We start from the raw sequence: 20,040 nt of genomic DNA, 5'->3' as shown, positions 1-20,040 counted from the left end.
ATCTACTTTAAAACATACACAGTGTTGATATAGAATCTTTGCAGAGCTTTGTAGCATCAGACAATCTCAGAAAAAAAGGGGGGGGAAAGCTGGTACCCTCTCTAAAGGTACTCCTTTGTACAAACCCGATTCCAAAAGTTGGGACACTGTACAAATTGTGAATAAAAACAGAATGCAATGATGTGGAAGTTTCAAATTTGAATATTTTATTCAGAATACAACATAGATGACATATCAAATGTTTAAACTGAGAATATGTATCATTTTAAGGGAAAAATAAGTTGATTTTAAATTTCATGGCATCAACACATCTCAAAAAAGTTGGGACAAGGCTATGTTTACCACTGTGTGGCATCCCCTCTTCTTTTTATAACAGTCTGCAAACATCTAGGGACTGAGAAGACAAGTTGCTCAAGTTTAGGAATAGGAATGTTGTCCCATTCTTGTCTAATACAGACTTCTAGTTGCTCAACTGTCTTAGGTCTTCTTTGTCGCATCTTCCTCTTTATGATGCGGCAAATGTTTTCTATGGGTGAAAGATCTGGACTGCAGGCTGGCCATTTCAGTACCCGGATCCTTCTTCTACGCAGCCATGATGTTGTAATTGATGCAGTATGTAGTCTGGTATTGTCATGTTGGAAAATACAAGGTCTTCCCTGAAAGAGACGATGTCTGGATGGGAGCATATGTTGTTCTAGAACTTGGATATACCTTTCAGCATTGATGGTGCCTTTCCAGATGTGTAAGCTGCCCATGCCACACGCACTCATGCAACCCCATACCATCAGAGATGCAGGCTTCTGAACTGAGCATTGATAACAACTTGGGTTGTCCTTGTCCTCTTTAGTCCGCATTTCTGTATGTGATGCAGTGCCGTCTAAGGGCCCGAAGATCACGGGCATCCAGTAGGGTTTTCCGGCCTTGACACTTATGCACAGAGATTGTTCCAGATTCTCGGAATCTTCGGTTGATATTATGCACTGTAGATGATGATAACGTCAAACTCTTTGCAATTTTTCTCTGAGAAACTCCTTTCTGATATTGCTCCACTGTTTTTCGCCGCAGCATTGAGAGAATTGGTGATCCTCTGCCCATCTTGACTTCTGAGAGACACTGCCACTCTGAGAGGCTCTTTTTATACCCAATAATGTTGCCAATTGACCTAATAAGTTGCAAATTGGTCCTCCAGCTGTTCCTTATATGTACATTTAACTTTTCAGGCCTCTTATTGCTACCTGTCCCAACTTTTTTGGAATGTGTGAAATGAAATCCAAAATGAGCCAATATTTGGCATGACATTTCAAAATGTCTCACTTTCAACATTTGATATGTTATCTATATTCTATTGTGAATAAAATATAAGTTTAAGAGATTTGTAAATTATTGCATTCCTTTTTTATTCACAATTTGTACAGTGTCCCAACTTTTTTGGAATCGGGTTTGTACCTAAAGAGTGCATATTAGTACCTCAAAGGTACATATTAGAACCTTTTTGAATGGTACAGTCTCAATGACAGCTTTTGTGGCATTTTTTTTTTTCTGAGAGTGGGGGAGAAAAAAATGTTCTAAAGTTTACCTTTAGGGGTACAACAGCTTGTCACTGGGGCAGTACCCTTTGCGTACCTAGTGAGCAAGTTCACTAGGTATGCATCCTTTTACAGTGACTGTTCATTAACCCCATCGAGAATTTTGAGGAGCTTCCCATTGCAATGGAAACAGGAAGATACTGGCCATCTTGACTCTGAGTCTAAGACCATATTTTCATGGTCTTCGTCTTGTCATGGACTCAGGAGCGTTTTGACGCTGAACCTGGCCTACTCAGACTCAAAGTCAGCTGGTCTCAACTATAACACTGTTCTGCTGTGTACACCAGGGAATGGTATGGGTGAGCAGGATACTCTAAATTATTTATCTTTAGTCAGAGAAGTGATGCATTGCACATGCTCACTGTAAACAGGAGCTGTGCTTATGGGTACACAAGTTTAAGGCCCATCTTGCCATTACATTCTGATTCCATTGTTTTGGACAACTGTTATAGTAATTGTTTGGCCTTTGTGGTGCAATGCGGCGCCAGGCGCAATACAAGTGTTTTTTGTTAGTTTCAGCCTGGCACAGTTATCATTTTCACTACCTTTCACAATTTGTGGGCCCATTTGTTCGCCCATGGGCGTGCTGGTCTGAAAATGAGGTGTGTTCAGGAGCATTGTTGGCCCGGTGCTATTTTGAGGCAACTGAAATAGACTGCGCCACTGACCAAATGAAACCTGATCTAAAGTCAATAGTGCAATATTTTTATTTTATTTTTTGTTATGTCATGTTAATTATATGCGTCTATAGGCATGTGCACAATGCGTGTACACCCTGCTTATTGTACACACAGGGACGCACAACAGCACACAAACATGCTAAATTTAAAAATAAAAAGATTGCAATGTAAAAGATTATGATTGTGTGCATAAAGATAAAAATGCTTTGGTGGAATCCGGCTTGTGCGCGAGGCATGCGAGCAGACCATCTACGGGACAAGCCGGATTCCACCAAAGCATTTCTATCTTTATCCGTTTCTTCGCTTAGAGTAGCGTTCAGTTTTTCCACTTGCAAATTCTGCCATGTAAATAGTGAATCCGCCATGGCGCAAGCACAACTGGCTTTTAAAAGGAATGGGCGATGAGACTCTGATTGGTTTATTGCACGTTAAGCCTAAAACACACCCATATTCATTAAGAGAATATGGAAAACCCTTTTAGACCATGCACCGACCATTTTTTCCCATAGTTAAACTAGCAAAAGTGGATGCGGACATGCCCTTAGTGCACTTGCGCCGTGCGCTTTAGACCATGCCCTTAGATCGTTAAAATAGGGCCAATGGTCATTTTATGATTTCACTGTATGTCCTAGTCTAGCCTTCTTATAATCCTGGCAATGTACACTATGAATATTGTTTGGCTCGGTCCCGAATTGCTCTTTTGAATATTCCTATATTGTAAGCTGCTCTGTATAAAAGAATCTGCTAAATGAATGAATGAATGAATGAATGAATGAATGAATGAATGTTTGTGTTGTCCGGAGCACACCCTGCTGTCTTTAAGTGATGAAGAATGAGGGCTTTCATTATTTGGGCTTTTGCTATACTGCAAATGGAGTGACTTTGAGGTCATGGAGTCATATCCTTTCCTTGACCTTGATGCTTATCATTTTTCATTTTCTTATACCAATGTGCTTTGATAGAATCAAGATTACAGTAATTTGCTAAGCATTTTGTTGCATCTGTGGTTGAACTGTGCCCTCAGTACAGTTGCAAACCGTTGCGTATAAACCCATTCGGGACACAGTTTGTCCCATATTTTGCGTAGGCCTATGCTTACCTGAATATGAGAGACTATATATATACATACCATGTATCAAAATCTACATTGAGAGCTAATCTTCTTTCTTTTCTTTTTCTTTTTTTTTTTTTTTTTCATTGATTTGTGAACATAGCCTTCAAGAAAGGCTTTAAGACCAAGCAGAATCTTCTGCTGCTAGCGCAAGTCTATAAGTGGCAATACCCTTTCACCTTACACATTATGATTTCAGCAAATCAGTTTGGGTGAATACAGGCAACTTGATTATTATTCATAAGCCCTAACATCCAGTTGCGCAAGAAGACATGCAATCTACCACAGGGAAGACATGATCCTGTTATTGTTGTAGGTTTGGCTAAATAGAGAAAAAGCAACTTTTATCAACTTTTCTTAACCTTGGACCTCATTATTGTTAGTCTTTTTTTCAAAGAACACATTTTTGCTTTAAAAAACGCGAGACGTGGGTAGTGGAATTGAGAAAAACGCAAGGTCTCGAGACAAATTTTTCAAAATGTATTTAAACTTGAGTGCTGCGTTTTTAAAACTTGAGAACAACTCGAGTGCCGTGTCATGCACGAGATGCTGCAAAAGGGGCGAGCGCAATGGTCAAACACGTTTGTCTGGCACGTTTACATAGAAAAACAATGGAAAAGTAGTGCAGTGGAATAGAAAAACATGTTCTGTGTGACCTGCCCCTAACTCTTTATGGTTGCAGCAACGGTTTAATTCTAATTTATAATTTTAGACGTTCAGTTGTTATGCTTCCAAATGATATGCATTACATGTACCTTGAATTTTGTGCGTATCATATTTTCAAGAGAGGTTCGTGGCCTATTTAAAATGCGTCTCCCACACTTTTCAGATAGGTCCCACATCTGAGCCTTTGTGCAACCTAGTTTTAATAGAAAGCTGAATATAGGAAAGCTTATATTTTATTTTGGTTATATCTCGTGAATGGAAATTAATTGTAATGTAAATGTAAAATTCATATCAAATGTTGTTGCATGTTGTTGTATGTCCTGTTAAGTTTTTATGCAATTCCATGGTGTGTTTTGTCTTATTTAATAGCCTCTTGTCTTTTCAGTCAAACTAAGGATATTTGGATACAAGAATATAAACTTTGTTTTGATTTTTTATTGAATTGTTTGTACACAGATCTGCCCAGATCATCGGTGTAGCTCCACATCATTATATAGTAATTTTTAAAATAAATAAGTTAAGCAAAACAGAAGTGTTTATGTCTGAAATTCTTTTTAGTATTTAATTTTAGCCAAAAAAATAAAAATAAATAAATGTATGTATGTGTGTGTGTATATGTATATATATATATTATTCACATACTCAACTGCAGACACTGAAGTGACATACACTATGTGGTACAGTACAACCATATCCCTTAGTGTGGGTGTATGTGTGGTTTAAAAAGAAATAGAACATATACTATCCATATGTAATGCCAATACAAATAAATTAAATATTTTAAGGTTATGCTATATTTTTATGATACTATTTTCCATGTACTTTAGGAAGCTGTATGTGTCTGTAATAATAATAATTATACATATCTTTTTTTGTGAGACTTGGAGAACACAACTTGATTGCAAATAATAATGCAAATAAGCAGTATGTTAAAATGCTATGTGTTACTGAATGAAAGCAATGGAAAATATATCTCTTCTCAGTTAATAGAAGAGTTTTGTATTGTCATGACGGCATTATTGTCGGTTCTAGTTGCAACTAGAGTTGTCAGGCCAACAGTAAAATCTCATTGGTCCAAAATCCTGTCTTAAACATCTTTACATTACATTTGTCCAGACTGGCTGTGATTGTGTGGTGTTGGGCAGTCTTTTCACTTTCAGTGTGGACAGACAAATGACTGGTTAGAACACATGCTGCAACAAATTTAAGCAAAGCAAAATTTTACACTTTTATGATTCTTTGCTGTTATGAAGCAAAATTATCAGATTATCACATAATCTGTTGCGAGGCTGTCTTCCAAATCTATGTAATATTTGGAATGTACAGTACTGTATAAGGGAAATCTATTTTATTGTTTCTCTCTAATACAATGTTTTGTGAAGAAAAATAAATTGACAATATAATGTGTTCTTAGTTTTAATTTGTCTCATTTTATACACTAATTTAATTACTTAGTTCAACAAACTGCATTGTTTTGCCAGGGCATATAAAGAAAAAATGCAGAGTTAAGCTAATGTAAATACAGTGCACATACACATACAGTAACAGCTATTGATGTAATCATTCGTGGCCAGCGGCTGGAGAGATCATTACACTCGTCCAGCCTCTAAAAATACCAAGGGTCCCAAGAATGAGATTATAGACTTTGCCAGAAAAGATACTGAGTAAATGATTATATGCTTTTGTGCAGGGTATGGAATGGTTGGTGCAATGTCAAGCCTAACGCATTTCACATAAGAGTTTTCCTAAATGGGCAACTCGTCATTGCATGAACACATCTTCATGGAATTTTTTTTTTTTTTTTTTTTTTTTTTTTTGTACTATTCTACAGAGCATGGCACTGAGCTTTTAATTGGAATTTAGAAAAGAAGAGAGCATAAGAACCATGAAATTAAAGATCAAGACAGGATCATTAATTAATCAGACAGGTATATTATGCAAAGCAAAAAATGACTTTGTTCAGATACTGTGCTCCTGCTAACTGAATACTCAAAAAATGAAAGGGAGAGAAAAATCACTAAGAAATACTGCCGTAATCGACCCCTGACCTCCAGTAAAAGAGCAATGAACAGAAGAGTAGTTTAATGTATGACTAGATGAGGCAAATCTCACATAACTGATAAACAAGTTTTATAGCTGTTCTCTTGATCTATGCTTGAATCATCTGGTTGATCACTGAACTAAAGGCTAATATAGTTCAGGTCCTACTCTGGGTAAAAATGGGTGCAGATTTGAATGAAAATTTCCATTTCCTTGAGGAACTATTTTTGCCTTATCTGACATTTAGAAATCACTTTAGCTAATGTAGGCAGATTGATTTAGTTATATTAAATAATAATTTGACTTGTAACCTAAAACATCTGTACAGTGAACTATACAGTGGATTTTGCATTTTTTTTTTTTTATAAATCAGAACAGATGCATCTGATTGTCCATCCCAAAAAGAATAGACAATCTTGCATATACTATCATGCAAATGTTGTTGTGTTCAGTCTTGTTATTTGTTTTCATTCTACATAAAGGTGAATATAAAGTTTTACTTTCTAATAGTCTCAATATATCCCCCACTAGGTCTAAATGGGGTCATTACATAGACTTCTACTGTTTTTATACTGAGCTAGTTATAAATACTATAACCTAACCCTAAAACATTCTGCATTTTTACATAAAACACAAACAAACAAACCTTTATTCATCTTATTTTTATACTGTTTTTACAAATGTGGATGTCCCTCAAAGGAGGTTTTAGGAAGTTTTGTCAGATTTAGCTTTTTGTTGGTACAAATTTGTCTCAAAAATATAGTTAAGTAGACACACACACACACACACACACACACACACACACACACACACACACACACACACACACACACACACACTTCTCTTTTTTCCCAAGAGGTGGCACTGTTGAGTTTTCAAAATGCCCATACTTCAACCAAGAACATCATTAACTTTGTCAATTATTTGATTTTTATTATTATTAATCGGAAATAAAAAAACAATTATAATGCGAATGTAAGTTTCTTAATGTTAAACTTGGCACACCAAATAATTTAAAGATATAATTTCGCAGATATAATTTAAAGTTATCATTCTAACATGACTGCATAATATTTAAAATGTAAAAAAATGCTTTGAATTAAAATGATCTGTAGAATATAGGCGAAACGTATTATATAGAATTGTCAGTGAACTGAAATAAATTTAGTGTTACTAAAGCAATTTGATTTTACATTTTGCAAAGGGTAGGACGAAAGAGTTAAATGTTCGATACCCATTCAACTCTTTCCTCCTGCATTTCCAAAATGACAGTCAGCTGACGAGAAAAGTTTTGGTTTCCGAACCCATATGTTAAGGAGCTCTGAGATCTAGCGATCCCATTGGCTCGTTGGGAACCTGACGTCACGGCAGCTATAAAACTCAGCAATGCTTTTAAACTCTACTGTAGTGGGTCGAGTTTAAAAACTCTCTCAGCTCGATTTGTGTCAGCAGCATTTAGCGCACGTATTTCACGTTACACTTACCCGCTTGACCACGATGATTTCTGCTCTTGAGGAGTCACCAAAGTGTTAAATGTTTGAAATACACGGCCGCCGAAATCCACATGTAAAGAGAAGAGAAAGAGATCCAATGCATTTTTGCAATAGACTTTGCCAAGGAGAGCTCATAATCTGGAGTTAGGAGAGCACTGAAAAGTCCTGTGCAGTATTTGTTTTTCTGCAAAGAGTAAAGCATTTAAACATCATCAAGCTGGCTCACTCTCTTCCGACCCAGCCCGCTTTGACAGCTGCTCTTCACCCGCTCTGGAGGACGGTCAGCAGCAAGAGGATGGCATCAGAGCTGGCACTGAGCAGCTCCGACCTGCCCACCAGTCCCCTGGCCATGGAATATGTTAATGACTTCGATCTGATGAAGTTTGAGGTGAAGAAAGAGCCACTGGAGCCCGATCGCAGCATCAACCAGTGCAGCCGCCTAATCGCCGGGGGCTCCCTGTCTTCCACCCCGATGAGCACGCCCTGCAGCTCAGTTCCCCCTTCGCCAAGCTTCTCGGCGCCCAGCCCTGGCTCCGGGAGCGAGCAGAAGGCGCACCTGGAGGATTTCTACTGGATGACCGGTTATCAGCAGCAGCTCAACCCCGAGGCGTTGGGCTTCAGTCCCGAGGACGCGGTTGAAGCGCTGATTAACAGCACACATCAGCTCCAGAGCTTCGACGGCTATGCAAGGGGGCAGCAGTTTAGTAGCGCAGCCGGACCGGGAGGCGCCATGGCCGGGGAGGAGATGGGATCCGCAGCTGCGGTGGTGTCTGCAGTCATTGCCGCCGCTGCAGCGCAGAACGGGGCACCTCACCACCAGCACCATCATCATCACCACAGCCACCACCAGCAGCACCAAACTCCCGGGGTCCCGTCCAGCAACAACTCCTCTGCCATCCACCACCAGCACAGCCACCTGGACGATCGCTTCTCGGACGAGCAACTCGTTACCATGTCCGTGCGTGAGCTCAACCGGCAGCTGCGCGGCGTCAGCAAAGAGGAGGTGATCCGACTCAAACAAAAGAGGAGAACCCTTAAAAACAGAGGCTATGCCCAGTCGTGTCGCTACAAGAGGGTCCAACAGAGGCACGTACTAGAGGGTGAGAAGACCCAGCTCATGCAGCAGGTGGACCACCTCAAACAAGAGATCTCCAGACTGGTGCGTGAGAGAGACGCGTACAAAGAGAAGTACGAGAAGCTGGTGAGCAGCGGCTTTCGAGAAAACTCATCGAGCAGCGACAACAACCCTTCATCCCCGGAGTTTTTCATGTGAGTTCCCTAAAAAAAAAAAAAAAAAAAAAAAAAAAAGGCTAAAAAAAGAAATAAATAAAGTTTTTAAAAGTTTTTTTTTTCTATCTCTCATTGTTTTGGGGGTTGTAAGATCAAGGCTGACAACTTTTTTATCGCTTTTATAAAGAACTGAATCAGTTCTTGAGTTTTGGGGGCTTGTTGTGCAACCAAACTTTTTTTTTTTCGTTATATGCATTTATATTATTCTTTTAAATTAGTTAATATTTTGATGTGTATGCATTTACACTCATAATATTGACCTTCATTCACCTTTTGCATTTTTTATTGCCAAATAAGAAAGTTTGCTATTTTTATTTTTTATATATATATTTTTTGTTTTTTGTTTTTTGTTTTTTTTGCTTTTTTGCCAAAGTCAGAGGATTTCCCCCCATTATCATCTCATGCCTTCTGCTTGCTGTTTTGTGACTTTACATGAGAGACATTATTGCTATATAAAGAGACATGTCATTGAAGTGCCTGCATGCTGGACATGTATGGTCTTTTTGTTCTTTCTTTATTCCTCTCCGTTTTTTATGCGCTTGAAAATGAACTTCTACTTGGAAAAGAACTTCTGCTCAGCATGGCATTCATACATTTCTTTCATTTCCCGATCACTTTTTTGGAATACGGACTAAAAAAGTGAAAGGAGCATCATGTCATCATCCTCCCCATGAAAAAGTTGATCCATGCAGTTTCCATACATTTAATTCTCTGTTGAGAGCCAACTGGAAGCAGTGTTTCGAGGGAAAGAACAAGGACCTGGTTTCTGAAAGGAATTCTCCCTCTGGGACTTAAACAATGTTGTTGCTAAAAGCGGTTTGTGTATTTAATGTCAAACATTTGCATTTTGATAAAAATGGAATGGAATGAACTACTTTTTTTTTTTTTTTGCATCATATAAAAACAGTTGAAGGTAGCCCATGCCACAGGTTGACACGAAGAAGGAAGAGTGACTTAGAGTTTAGATGTTGCCTGTTCATTTTGTTAGAATTTTGGGAAGGCTCCAAGTTTGCATACAGCTGGATTTTTATCATGCGTAACTTGAGCTTTTTTGCAGCATGTACTTGCAGTGAAAACAGCAGTTTGACAGTTGTAGTTCATGTTGTAGCCTGCCATTTACTGTATTTTAAAACCAAAGTATTAAAGTAGAATTTCAAGTCAACATGGAAAATCATGCATTCAGAAAAGAAAAAGGAAAAAAAAAATTATATAAAGTCTGACCTATTTGGAATGAGTTGCACTAAATGTAGCTTGTAGCAAATTATATATCACATATTGGAATCTATCTAGAACGCTAATTTAAAAGGCACCCGTTATGGCTTTGCTGAAAACTAAAGGATATAATCTTATTTAGTTATATATTGTCAAGCAGGACTCGATTCTTTCTTTCTTTCTATTTCTTCCTTTCTTTCTTTCTTTCTTTCTTTCTTTCTTTCTTTCTTTCTTTCTTTCTTTCTTTCTTTCTTTCTTTCTTTCTTTCTTTCTTGTTGTTAATAAATTCATTATTTACATGGCAATAATGTAGTAATCAATATTAAAATGTCTGGACATTGTTTTATGGTCAGGGATTGATACCCTGCTTGTATAAAATCAGGATATAGCGTTCATCAATAAATTCTTAAACCTATGTTAATTATTATTTTTTTCATATATATTTTGCTGTGCAAAATTATTTTACCCACTAACCATATGTGATGTTCATATATGCTTATTTTCATTTCATACAATTATATGATATGCAATAAAAATGCAATTTGGGCCACTTAAAGTCTGCTTTCTCTGGATGTTGTTGTATTAGGTTTTTTTTAATGACCATTAGTTGTTTTGATCATAATTCTTGCTAGAAGCCTGATTTTTTTTAGTCTTATCCAGTGCATGTATTGCACTAAACATGTTTGGCGTCTCAAAAATTGATTATCTATCGTAAGATTCAGACTCCTGAAACTATGTAAATAGCATTCGCTGTTATCATATAGTTGTTTGGCTCAAAGGACAACCATTTGCTAACACCACAGAGTGCTAATTTTCTCAAGATATATGACAGTTTTACTACAAACACTATCATAAACTCATAAGTATTCTCTGGAAAAGACCACAGAATTACAGAGCTGCAGTCACGAGCACATAATGTTTAATGGAGTTTAAATAAAACATTTTATTGCAGACAATGCTCTAACATTCCAAAGTTTGACACTGGCTCAGTGCAATGGACTTTGCTTTATGTTTAGAATGGAGTTATAGCGTCACTGTAGGTGTCACCTTTTTACCTTTTATTTAGTGACTCACAAGAGAAATTGTGGATTACTTAATGAAAGTAAACTCTTTTAACTGCATGGGTGCAGGCTATGTGTGCTGTGTTGCACAGATGTGAAACTCCTGGAACAGCTACTGTACGTTGTTTAGGTCTTGAGGTACAAATATAAGAGAGTCATTTAACAGTGAATGTAAGTGGTTGTAGTGCAGTTATCAAAGAACAGCATGTTTATGCATCTGCATGAGACATGCATGTTTATATGAGGGCAGAGCTGTATGAGTGCATCGAGTATGTGTATTATGAGTTCTCAAATGGTGAGTCGTAGGCGTGTTCTGATAGTGTGGCGGACAGCAGGAAAAAGTCTGTGCTAAATGCAAATAGTAAAACACGGAGAAAATTAAGCCACATCCACAAATTTGCGCAAACTATGCTGTAGTTTTTCAATGTATACAGAATGTTCCATTTTCCTAGTCATCGTCTTATGTTAATAATTTTGAATATTGCTGGGCGTAAACAGTTCATGTTAATATTGATAAACTCAGATTGATTTTTAAGGACATTTTGTTTACCTTTGTATGATAAACAAATTAGGTACTGAGTTGGCTCAACACTTGATCTGGGTCCTGAAGCAACATCAGTTGAGAACCACTGTACACTAGTGAAAGTGTTTTTGGAGGTCGGAGTGAACATTCACATCCTGTATGTGTGCAAGACTTTTTCCACTGTTAGACATGTCGTCACCTTGGAATTATAAGGTTCTATCTGACAAATCTTGTCAAAATTGAGTTATTCACATGTTCTTATTCTGTGTCAACTTATTTCCATTATGTGATGTTCTTTTTTTTTAAGTTGGGTACTTTTTTTTTTTTTTTTTTGTCTATCCACAAAGGAGTATGGAATGTAAAAAATTTGAAGCTCAATATCTCAAAACTGCTCAGAATGCAGAACCTTATAATTCCAAGGTCACAATCTGACCACCACTGATGTAAGGACATTAGAATTAAAAACTCATTAGAAAAAAAAAAAAAAAAAAAAAAAAAAAAAAACTCAAGACATATACAAAAAATAGGTGCACACAAAGAAATGTCTAATTAAATATATCTTAATTCTTAATCAAGATTCATAGTGCTCAGTTTGTTCATAGATTTGTTCTTTATTTACCGATTCTCCACCCTTCCTTCATGTGAAGGAAGCGGCTTTGTCGTCCACCTCTCCTGAAACAGAGCTGTGGAGAAGGGAACAAGAGATCAGGCAAAAGAGTGTTGAAATGATTTTCCCAATGATTAATTGCTCTGAAAGGGTCCAGCTTGAGCTATTTAAAAATTATAAATTATAAATCTGTATTGCTGCAGCAGTGTCCATACTGGGTTTTTAGCATGTATGCGAAAACTGCAATTTATAACAAATCTGTCTGTCATGCGTACTTAATGGAAAATGTTCAGTTTTAGTATTTTGAGTTGCCAAAACCCTAAATATCTTCTGAAGAAATTAAGGAAAACACAAGTTCAAACACTACATTCATTTGCTTTCTCATTGCTTTCTTCAGTTTGAAATGTATTTATATTTTCCTAAAACATTTACTCTTTACGGTATGTAAAATCTTGCTGTTACAGTTCCTACACAACTGGGCTTTTATGATTTTATTTGATAAAAAACCTTTTATTTATTTATTATTATGGTCCCACTTTATATTAGGTGGCTTTAACTACTATGTGCTTACTTTAAAAAAATAAGTACAATGTACTTATTTTGTTCATATTGTATTGTAAAACACTTTTGCTGCTATTGAGGTGGGACACGGGTAAGGTTAGGGACAGGTTTAGTGGTATGGGTAGGTTTAAGGGTGGGTTAAGGTGTAAGGGATGTGTCAACAGTGTAATTATAGATGTAATTACAGAAATTTATTACAGATGTAATTACATGCAGGTATTTTTAAAATATAATTACAAATGTAAAAAAAAGCATGTATGTACACAATAAGTGCATTGTATCAAATGATTAATTTAAATGTAAGTACATAGTAGTTAAGGCTACCTAATATAAAGTGGGGTGATTATTATTAATTTATTATCTTCATTCATTGTGGAAGAGAAGGGGGAAACTATAGCTGCATCTCATTTTGGAGGCTGCATACCCCGGAAGTCGCATTCGAAGGCTGTATACGTCATCGAGGTCGTCTCATTTAAGAAAAGTAACCGTTAGATTGCAAAGTAAGAAAGATATGTATTTTACACCTCATGTGGAATAACAGTCCATTTGATTATGGTTACTTTTCTTAAATAAGACATCCTTGATGATATATGCAGCCTTCAATTGCAACCTGAGAATGAGACACAAAATGAGCCAGCTAATCTCTTCATTAAATCAATGAAAGAATGTTGCACTGAGTCTCTGTAAAAGCAAATCCAAGCATTAGTGAAGGAGTATTTCATAGTGTGTGTGTACAGAGGATGCGTGGAGGTCAGTGAGAGAGATGTAGAAACGCGCACAGTCATTACAGAGATCTTTACCCTCAGGGGAGACCTTATTCATTTCCTGTACCAGTCCTTAAGTCATATGCATACACATATAGGCATAACACTCTTCCTATGGATACACAGCTACCTTTCATCCATTTTCACTTTTAATCAGCTAACGACTAACAGCTTTGTTCATCAAATTTGCCCAGTGATTTTGCATTATTTTGATTACTTGACTGAATGCAATTACATTGTCGTCAATATCCATGTTTGTTGCTGGCTGCACTGCACTTCTGTTAGAATTTGGTGTAGATGTTACGTCATGACATTCATGATAGATAGATAGATGGATAGATGGATGGATGAACAGAGCAGTTTTGGAAGTCTTTTGGCTTGTGGGTGACTTGAAAGAGCTCTCGGAAAGATATGCACACACTTTGAAACTGTGTGTCAGAGTATTGGGGTTTTCCAGCGATGCACAGATGCAATAAAGATGAAAATGATGCATGTGTGATACAGAGCGCGAGTGAGACATCATCGGATAAAAGGTCTTTACTTAATCTTTTATCTGGACTGTGAGATCCATTTTTAAATTATTATTAAATTAGTTTACAATTTAAACAGTTGTTTTACAATAATGTGTAATTAACATCAGTTTAGATAAATATTACCTTTAATTTAGACAGTATCATTCATCATACAGCTTTCTTTTTAATAAAGAGGTTCTTTTTTGAAAGCTGAAAGTGTGTTGACATTCATCAATAAATGTCTCTACTCCGAAACGTAGAAAGAATACATAGAGAGAATACATTTTCTTGCATTTTCTGTGTGCTTTGTAAAATCATCAGTAATCTTCATTATCTTCATCATTCAGAATCTTTCTGTTATTTGATAATGAACTCTTCAGTACTCTCGAGTAATTTTATACATTTGCAAATGTATAAAATAAAGTCACCGTCATTAATATGAATTAATTAGAATAATATCTGAACATTTTATTCTTTTATTTTATAAATGGTTAGTTTTGAGCTTTTGATATAAATGCTATATTGTCAGTTTTCATTTAATTCATGGGGGGAAAAAAAAACTTTTTCGAAGCTGATCATTGTGATGTATAGCTTAAATGTTTTATCTACAGACAGCATTGCAAATAAACACAATGCATCCTATATTTTTTTGCAAAATTATCAAATTTGTAATTTAGACATCTATTTTTCTTCAGCAATTGCTGATCATTTTATGTTTAAAATTAATCAAAACAGTCATAGAAACATTTCTGTGGAACTGTTGTTCTTCTTTATGCAGAGACCAGCTATGGCCCTTACAGTACATGCGATACTTGCATTTCCTTGTTAAACATCTGTGCATGTGGATTTACTGTAGCTGACTTAAAGCCTATAAATAATCTTTGTCCTCCAGTGTCAATAAAACTGAATGCTGTTTATTTTAAATCTTAATAATTTCTGTCATACATTTTCTCACTCTTTTTTTTAATTTATTTTAGCATTCATTCTTTTTTTTTTTTATCCCCTCACTGGGTGATAGGTGTAGTGTATGTGTCTTTTGCCTTTAAATCATTACATTAAACTTGTTCTTTATGTGAGGTAAATTTGACATTTAGGTTTGATATAACCTGACAATTTTAGATCAGTTTTACATTTTCTTCCTAGACAGCAAATTATATTTCTTTGTTGACGGGGCATCCGGAATTCTGTTTTGAAGTGATCATTAATTACGACTGTATGTCAAAATGAGATTAAAATATCTGGAGTGTAATGTGTATATTACATTGTAGTGGGATGACAAAATGCATGACAATAACTATGTTCATCACACACCATACTGTCACACTTTACTTTTAGTATTAAAACAAAGTGGTGTTAAAATAATTTAATTTATTGTTATTATTTTCTGCAGGCTGATGTATAGGTGCAGATCACATTATACAACCTGACTGTATGTGAGTGTGTATGTGTGTTTGAAATATTTATGTCTTGAAAGTGTGTGTTGAAATGTAGACTGAACAGTGGAAAATAATTGTCTAAAAACCTTTTTCTTAAAACAAACATCAATATTGTGGTATTCATCCTATTATTGGAATATTAGACTACATTGAAAATTTTTACTTTTAAAATTCCTTTTTGACACAGGACCATAAAGTGAGAAGCTTCTGAGGCAAAACATATAACGTGTCCTACTGCAGGACATGTCAACTTTATAAACAAAAATATTGGATGTCACTTTCCAAATTAAATGGCTAATGGATACAGCATTATTTAATTACTGTAAAACTAGACTGAAGAATAGATTGTTGCATCTTCTGTTATTTCATTATAGATGCACACCTCAGTGAAACCTATTAATCAGAAAAATAATAATGTCAGATGAAGCTTTTTTCCAGCGCAGATTAATCAAATATGAACAACTTGCAGTTATTTGTCTCTGACTGTTCATGTTGTTATAATATATTTCAATAATATAATAATATAAAAATTCAGCTTAGTACAATCTCTTCACAAAGATCATTTAGAAACAATGTGTTAAAACACAGCAAAATCAATTTTCCATTTAGTTTGTTATGTATTATGACATCTTCCCCCTCCCCCCTCCCCTCTCTCTCTCTCTCTCTCTCTCAGGTCATCTAGAAAGTTCCTTCATCTGTGACCGTGAGCTCTCAAATCCTGGCCTTGATGAGTGAGGTAAAACAATTTCACCTGTATCTTTGACACACTACAAAAAGCAAACTAACAAAAATTGCCAGTCTGTTAAATGAACACAAAATTAGCCATAATCATGATCTTTTCAGCAGTGATCTGTATCTCATTGTGCCTGCATTAATATTTCTTAGGGCAATCTACATTTTGATTTTAAAGTAACATTGACAGTACCTAATGCTTTACCTGATGTATACCTTACAGTTAGGCTGGTGCTTCCTAAAGTGCTGTACGAAACATTTTTCTCACTTTACACTCGAGTAAAAGCAAGTGTAAATTCACCTTCCCATAGGCCGAACTCTCAGTGCTGGGGTGATGGATTTCTGTAAGCCCAGTTGAAGTACAATCCATCTTTCTCCAGGCTCAGTGTGTACTCTTGTAGGACTACACCAATGACATCTCACTGGAGCACCTCGTGCACCTCGCTCCTGGGTAGGGGCTGTTCTCAGAGCTGTCAGGGATTAAGGTGTTTGTGTGGAACATTGCTGAATCATAAAATGGCTTTTAGTGACCAAAGTTCTCAATGTACACTGCGGCCCAACCAACCGTGATTGATTCAAAGGCGTTGTGCCTTTTAGAACAAGACAAAAAGTCGAAGATCTTGTGTCCTATGTTTTGAATTGAAATGCAGATATATATATATAAAAAAATTGTAAGAAATAAAATGGATAGATTTAGGTTTAATCTGAATGGATGAGTCAGATTCAGAGCTGCTTTACATCGTACTTACAGTACAGTACTTACAATGTGGTGCACAGTGGTGCTTATGAATGCGGATATCTATGCAGCATTTCCCGTGTCCTCTTGTAATAATACTTTTAATAAAAATGAAGCCATTAAATTAAACCATGAAATTACAATTGACAAAAATATTGCAGTATTTATTATAAATTATTTATCTGTGCATGTCATTTTTTTTTTTTTAAATCCATCTTTAATCAAAATAACTTCCTTTTGAAATGACTCTTCTCTAATGACGTGTTTACTGGTGCGAGAGTGGGACAACCTGTCAGTCAGTTGAGAGTCCGCCCTATATTTTGTCTTGGTCTCAAAGCCATTCACTTGGATATACGTCAAAATTGGAAAGAAAAAACTATCACAACTTCATGCCGACTTTAAGTAACCAAACTGAATTATGATTGTTTCAAACATGTTTCCCAAACTCTCCTCCTTCTGCCATTTTTTAGGCAAAAAAGATAGTTCTGCCCCAACTCAAACAAATGGTTGAATCAGTTTTATTTTTGAAATGGTCTGGGTGTTCAAATAAATGCCACAGCACCATTCACACACAGTCACATTGTTTCCACTTTCAGGGAAATTAACCTGCGAATTGTTTACTTATAGTTGTTTGTCTGTGCATATTAAGATGGAATAGAAGACAGTATGGTTACACTTTATTTTACAGTACCGTAGTTACATTGTAATTACTCAAATAAGTACTGAGTATTAATTAATTACATGTACTTACTATAGAGTTACAGGTTAGGGTTTGCTTTAGGTTAGTTACTTGTAATTATGCAAAATGTACTGTTATTTCTATAGTAAGTACATGTAGTAATGTGTAACTACGACACAAATAAAGTGTTACCGAAAGTATTTGACATCCAAAAAAAACACAAAAAAAAAACTCCAACTCTTCACCTTTAAATGATTAACAAGGTAAAGAGTTAACCCAGATGTTCTTGAATCTTTGTCAGGTCTGTTGAAGGTTTACCCTTTAGTTTTCCCTCACTTCAAATCCAATGTCCATTTAGCATGTTCCTCTTTCTCTCTCATACTAATCTTTATAATGAGGATGAGATGTTAATGTCATGTCGTCCTTCCCATAATGCTCTGTGTTCCCGTCCCCATTGTCTTTAAGTAGAGCACAGGATCAAGGCTGGCCAGGCTCCAGCCTCACTTAACTCCGCCAGGGAAAAATGAGACGGAGCTGTCGGAGATGACAAGGACAAATCAGCGTTCAATGAAGTGCTTTAAGTGCTGTTGTTTCCAACAGCCATCGGAGCAGCTGTGAATTAGTTGCCCTTTAGAGGCGGCCGAGGAAATTTGCTGGATAAACACTGAGGAATGACAGGACACAGAGAACACAGGAATGAAAAACATGATGATAGATGTCTTACATAAACCTGCACTGTTATCGCACACAGGAGTGTGGGTCTTCTGAAACCAAAATGATGAAGGCATCTTAGTAGACAGGATGTTACACCAACATTGGTTTTGGACCTGTCTTCTCACCTTGTTATACTGCCTGAGAAAGCAGCATTTTACAGGATTTGGACACAGTTTAGGACTGGGACTGGCATAGTGCATGTTGTTACCATAAAGAGACTTTATACATGTATTTAAGGAAACACAAGTGAACAATGATTAGCCTTTCTACGCAAGCTTCGTATTAGTATAAGAAAGGAGAATAATTCTTGTCTTTAGCAAGGAAACTTTTTTGTCACATGACTCAGCTTTCCACTGCGATTGTGGGTGTCATTCCGTGTAATTTTGTCATAAGAGTATGACGTGTCCTTTCAAACAATCCTAACTTAAACAATACGGTAAACAAAACAACTGAAACCTACTCTTAAAATCAGAGGGCAATGATTGGTTGATAAGAATGTGGTTGAAGTCCCAATCTGAAGTGTGTTTCCCATACAATGATGTAACTTGCTACTTAGCCATCGTAGTGCAATGTATCATTGTAGAAACTAGCTAGTCACAGCTGTTTCCCGAGAGTTGTAGTTAAAACCACGCAAATTTGCAATGCTATTTTCAATGCTATTCGTTAATATTTGTTGGAACTATGGTTTCAGAAAACACTCAATCATTGAACTAATTTAGTAAACTTATGATCATAGTTGGCTTACGATGCTTTTGGGAAATGCACACCTTGTTTGTTCGGATGTTTAGGGCAGTGTTGTAGTTCAGCTAATTCGAGTCAGAGTCCAGGCCAAGAGCGAGTATTCAGAGTCAAGAATGCTCTAAAGTCCATGACAAGACCAAGACTATAAAAAATGGTCTTGAGTACTACAGCATTGGTTTAGGGACTGATTAGTATGTCCAGCATAGTATCAGCATGGACCAGCATTGGACCAGCACTTGACCAGCTCAAACCAGCATACCAGCTTCAAAACCTACCTTAACCAGCATATGCTGTTTTTTTATGCTGGTAAGGTAGGTTTTGAAGCTGGTATGCTGGTTTGAGCTGGTTTATGCTGGTCCTATGCTGGTCCAATGCTGGTCCATGCTGGTACTATGCTGGTCCAGGACCAGCTTAGGACCAGCATGAGCCAGCATAGAACCAGCATAGGACCAGCACTTGACCAGCATAAACCAGCTCAAACCAGCATACCAGCTTCAAAACCTACCTTAACCAGCATATGCTGTTTTTTTCAACAGGAATACAACCATAAGATACACCAAAACACAACATAAATTCACGAATCACATCAATTTGATTTGTTCGCTGTACTCCAAATCTTTAGAACCCATATGTTTGTAAGGAACAGATCCAAATTCAGCCCTTTATCCATCTTCATTCTCAGCAGCGACCATCATGATCAAAGCCCTCGCTCGTTATGATTCAAATTTTAAAGTTGCACCACTGGTTAATGGCACTGATATCGTGATAATCGTCACAGATTGCAACATGCCGTGTTTTAGTGGATTGACATTTTAAATGCCTTCACGGAGAGAAGCCAGATTCATATTTTAAGCTCGTCCTGGACCAGCATAGTACCAGCATGGACCAGCATTGGA

At 36.6% G+C, this 20,040-nt stretch overlaps 1 protein-coding gene across 2 annotated transcripts in view; it reads left to right on the top strand.

Annotated features, from left to right (window-relative positions):
* Window positions 1-6,900: 6,900 nt before the first annotated feature.
* Window positions 6,901-20,040, top strand: part of mafa (v-maf avian musculoaponeurotic fibrosarcoma oncogene homolog a (paralog a)) — a 149,729-nt gene continuing 136,589 nt past the window's right edge. Inside the window, exons 1-3 of one of the 2 annotated variants that reach the window (XM_048169411.1) lie at window positions 6,901-8,845; window positions 16,216-16,278; window positions 16,586-17,153. In XM_048169411.1, coding sequence (XP_048025368.1) covers window positions 7,872-8,845; window positions 16,216-16,243 — 1,002 coding nt within the window. In that variant the 5' untranslated portion in view covers window positions 6,901-7,871 and the 3' untranslated portion in view covers window positions 16,244-16,278; window positions 16,586-17,153. Of the gene's footprint in view, window positions 8,846-16,215; window positions 16,279-16,585; window positions 17,154-20,040 lie in introns of those variants that run through there. The other variant, XM_048169410.1, reaches the window with a different exon arrangement.

The sequence above is a fragment of the Megalobrama amblycephala genome, linkage group LG19 (genome assembly GCF_018812025.1).
Source record: "Megalobrama amblycephala isolate DHTTF-2021 linkage group LG19, ASM1881202v1, whole genome shotgun sequence".
NCBI lineage: Eukaryota > Metazoa > Chordata > Actinopteri > Cypriniformes > Xenocyprididae > Megalobrama > Megalobrama amblycephala.
Note: the sequence above shows the minus strand (reverse complement) of the source record. Positions and strands in the feature narration are given on the sequence as shown.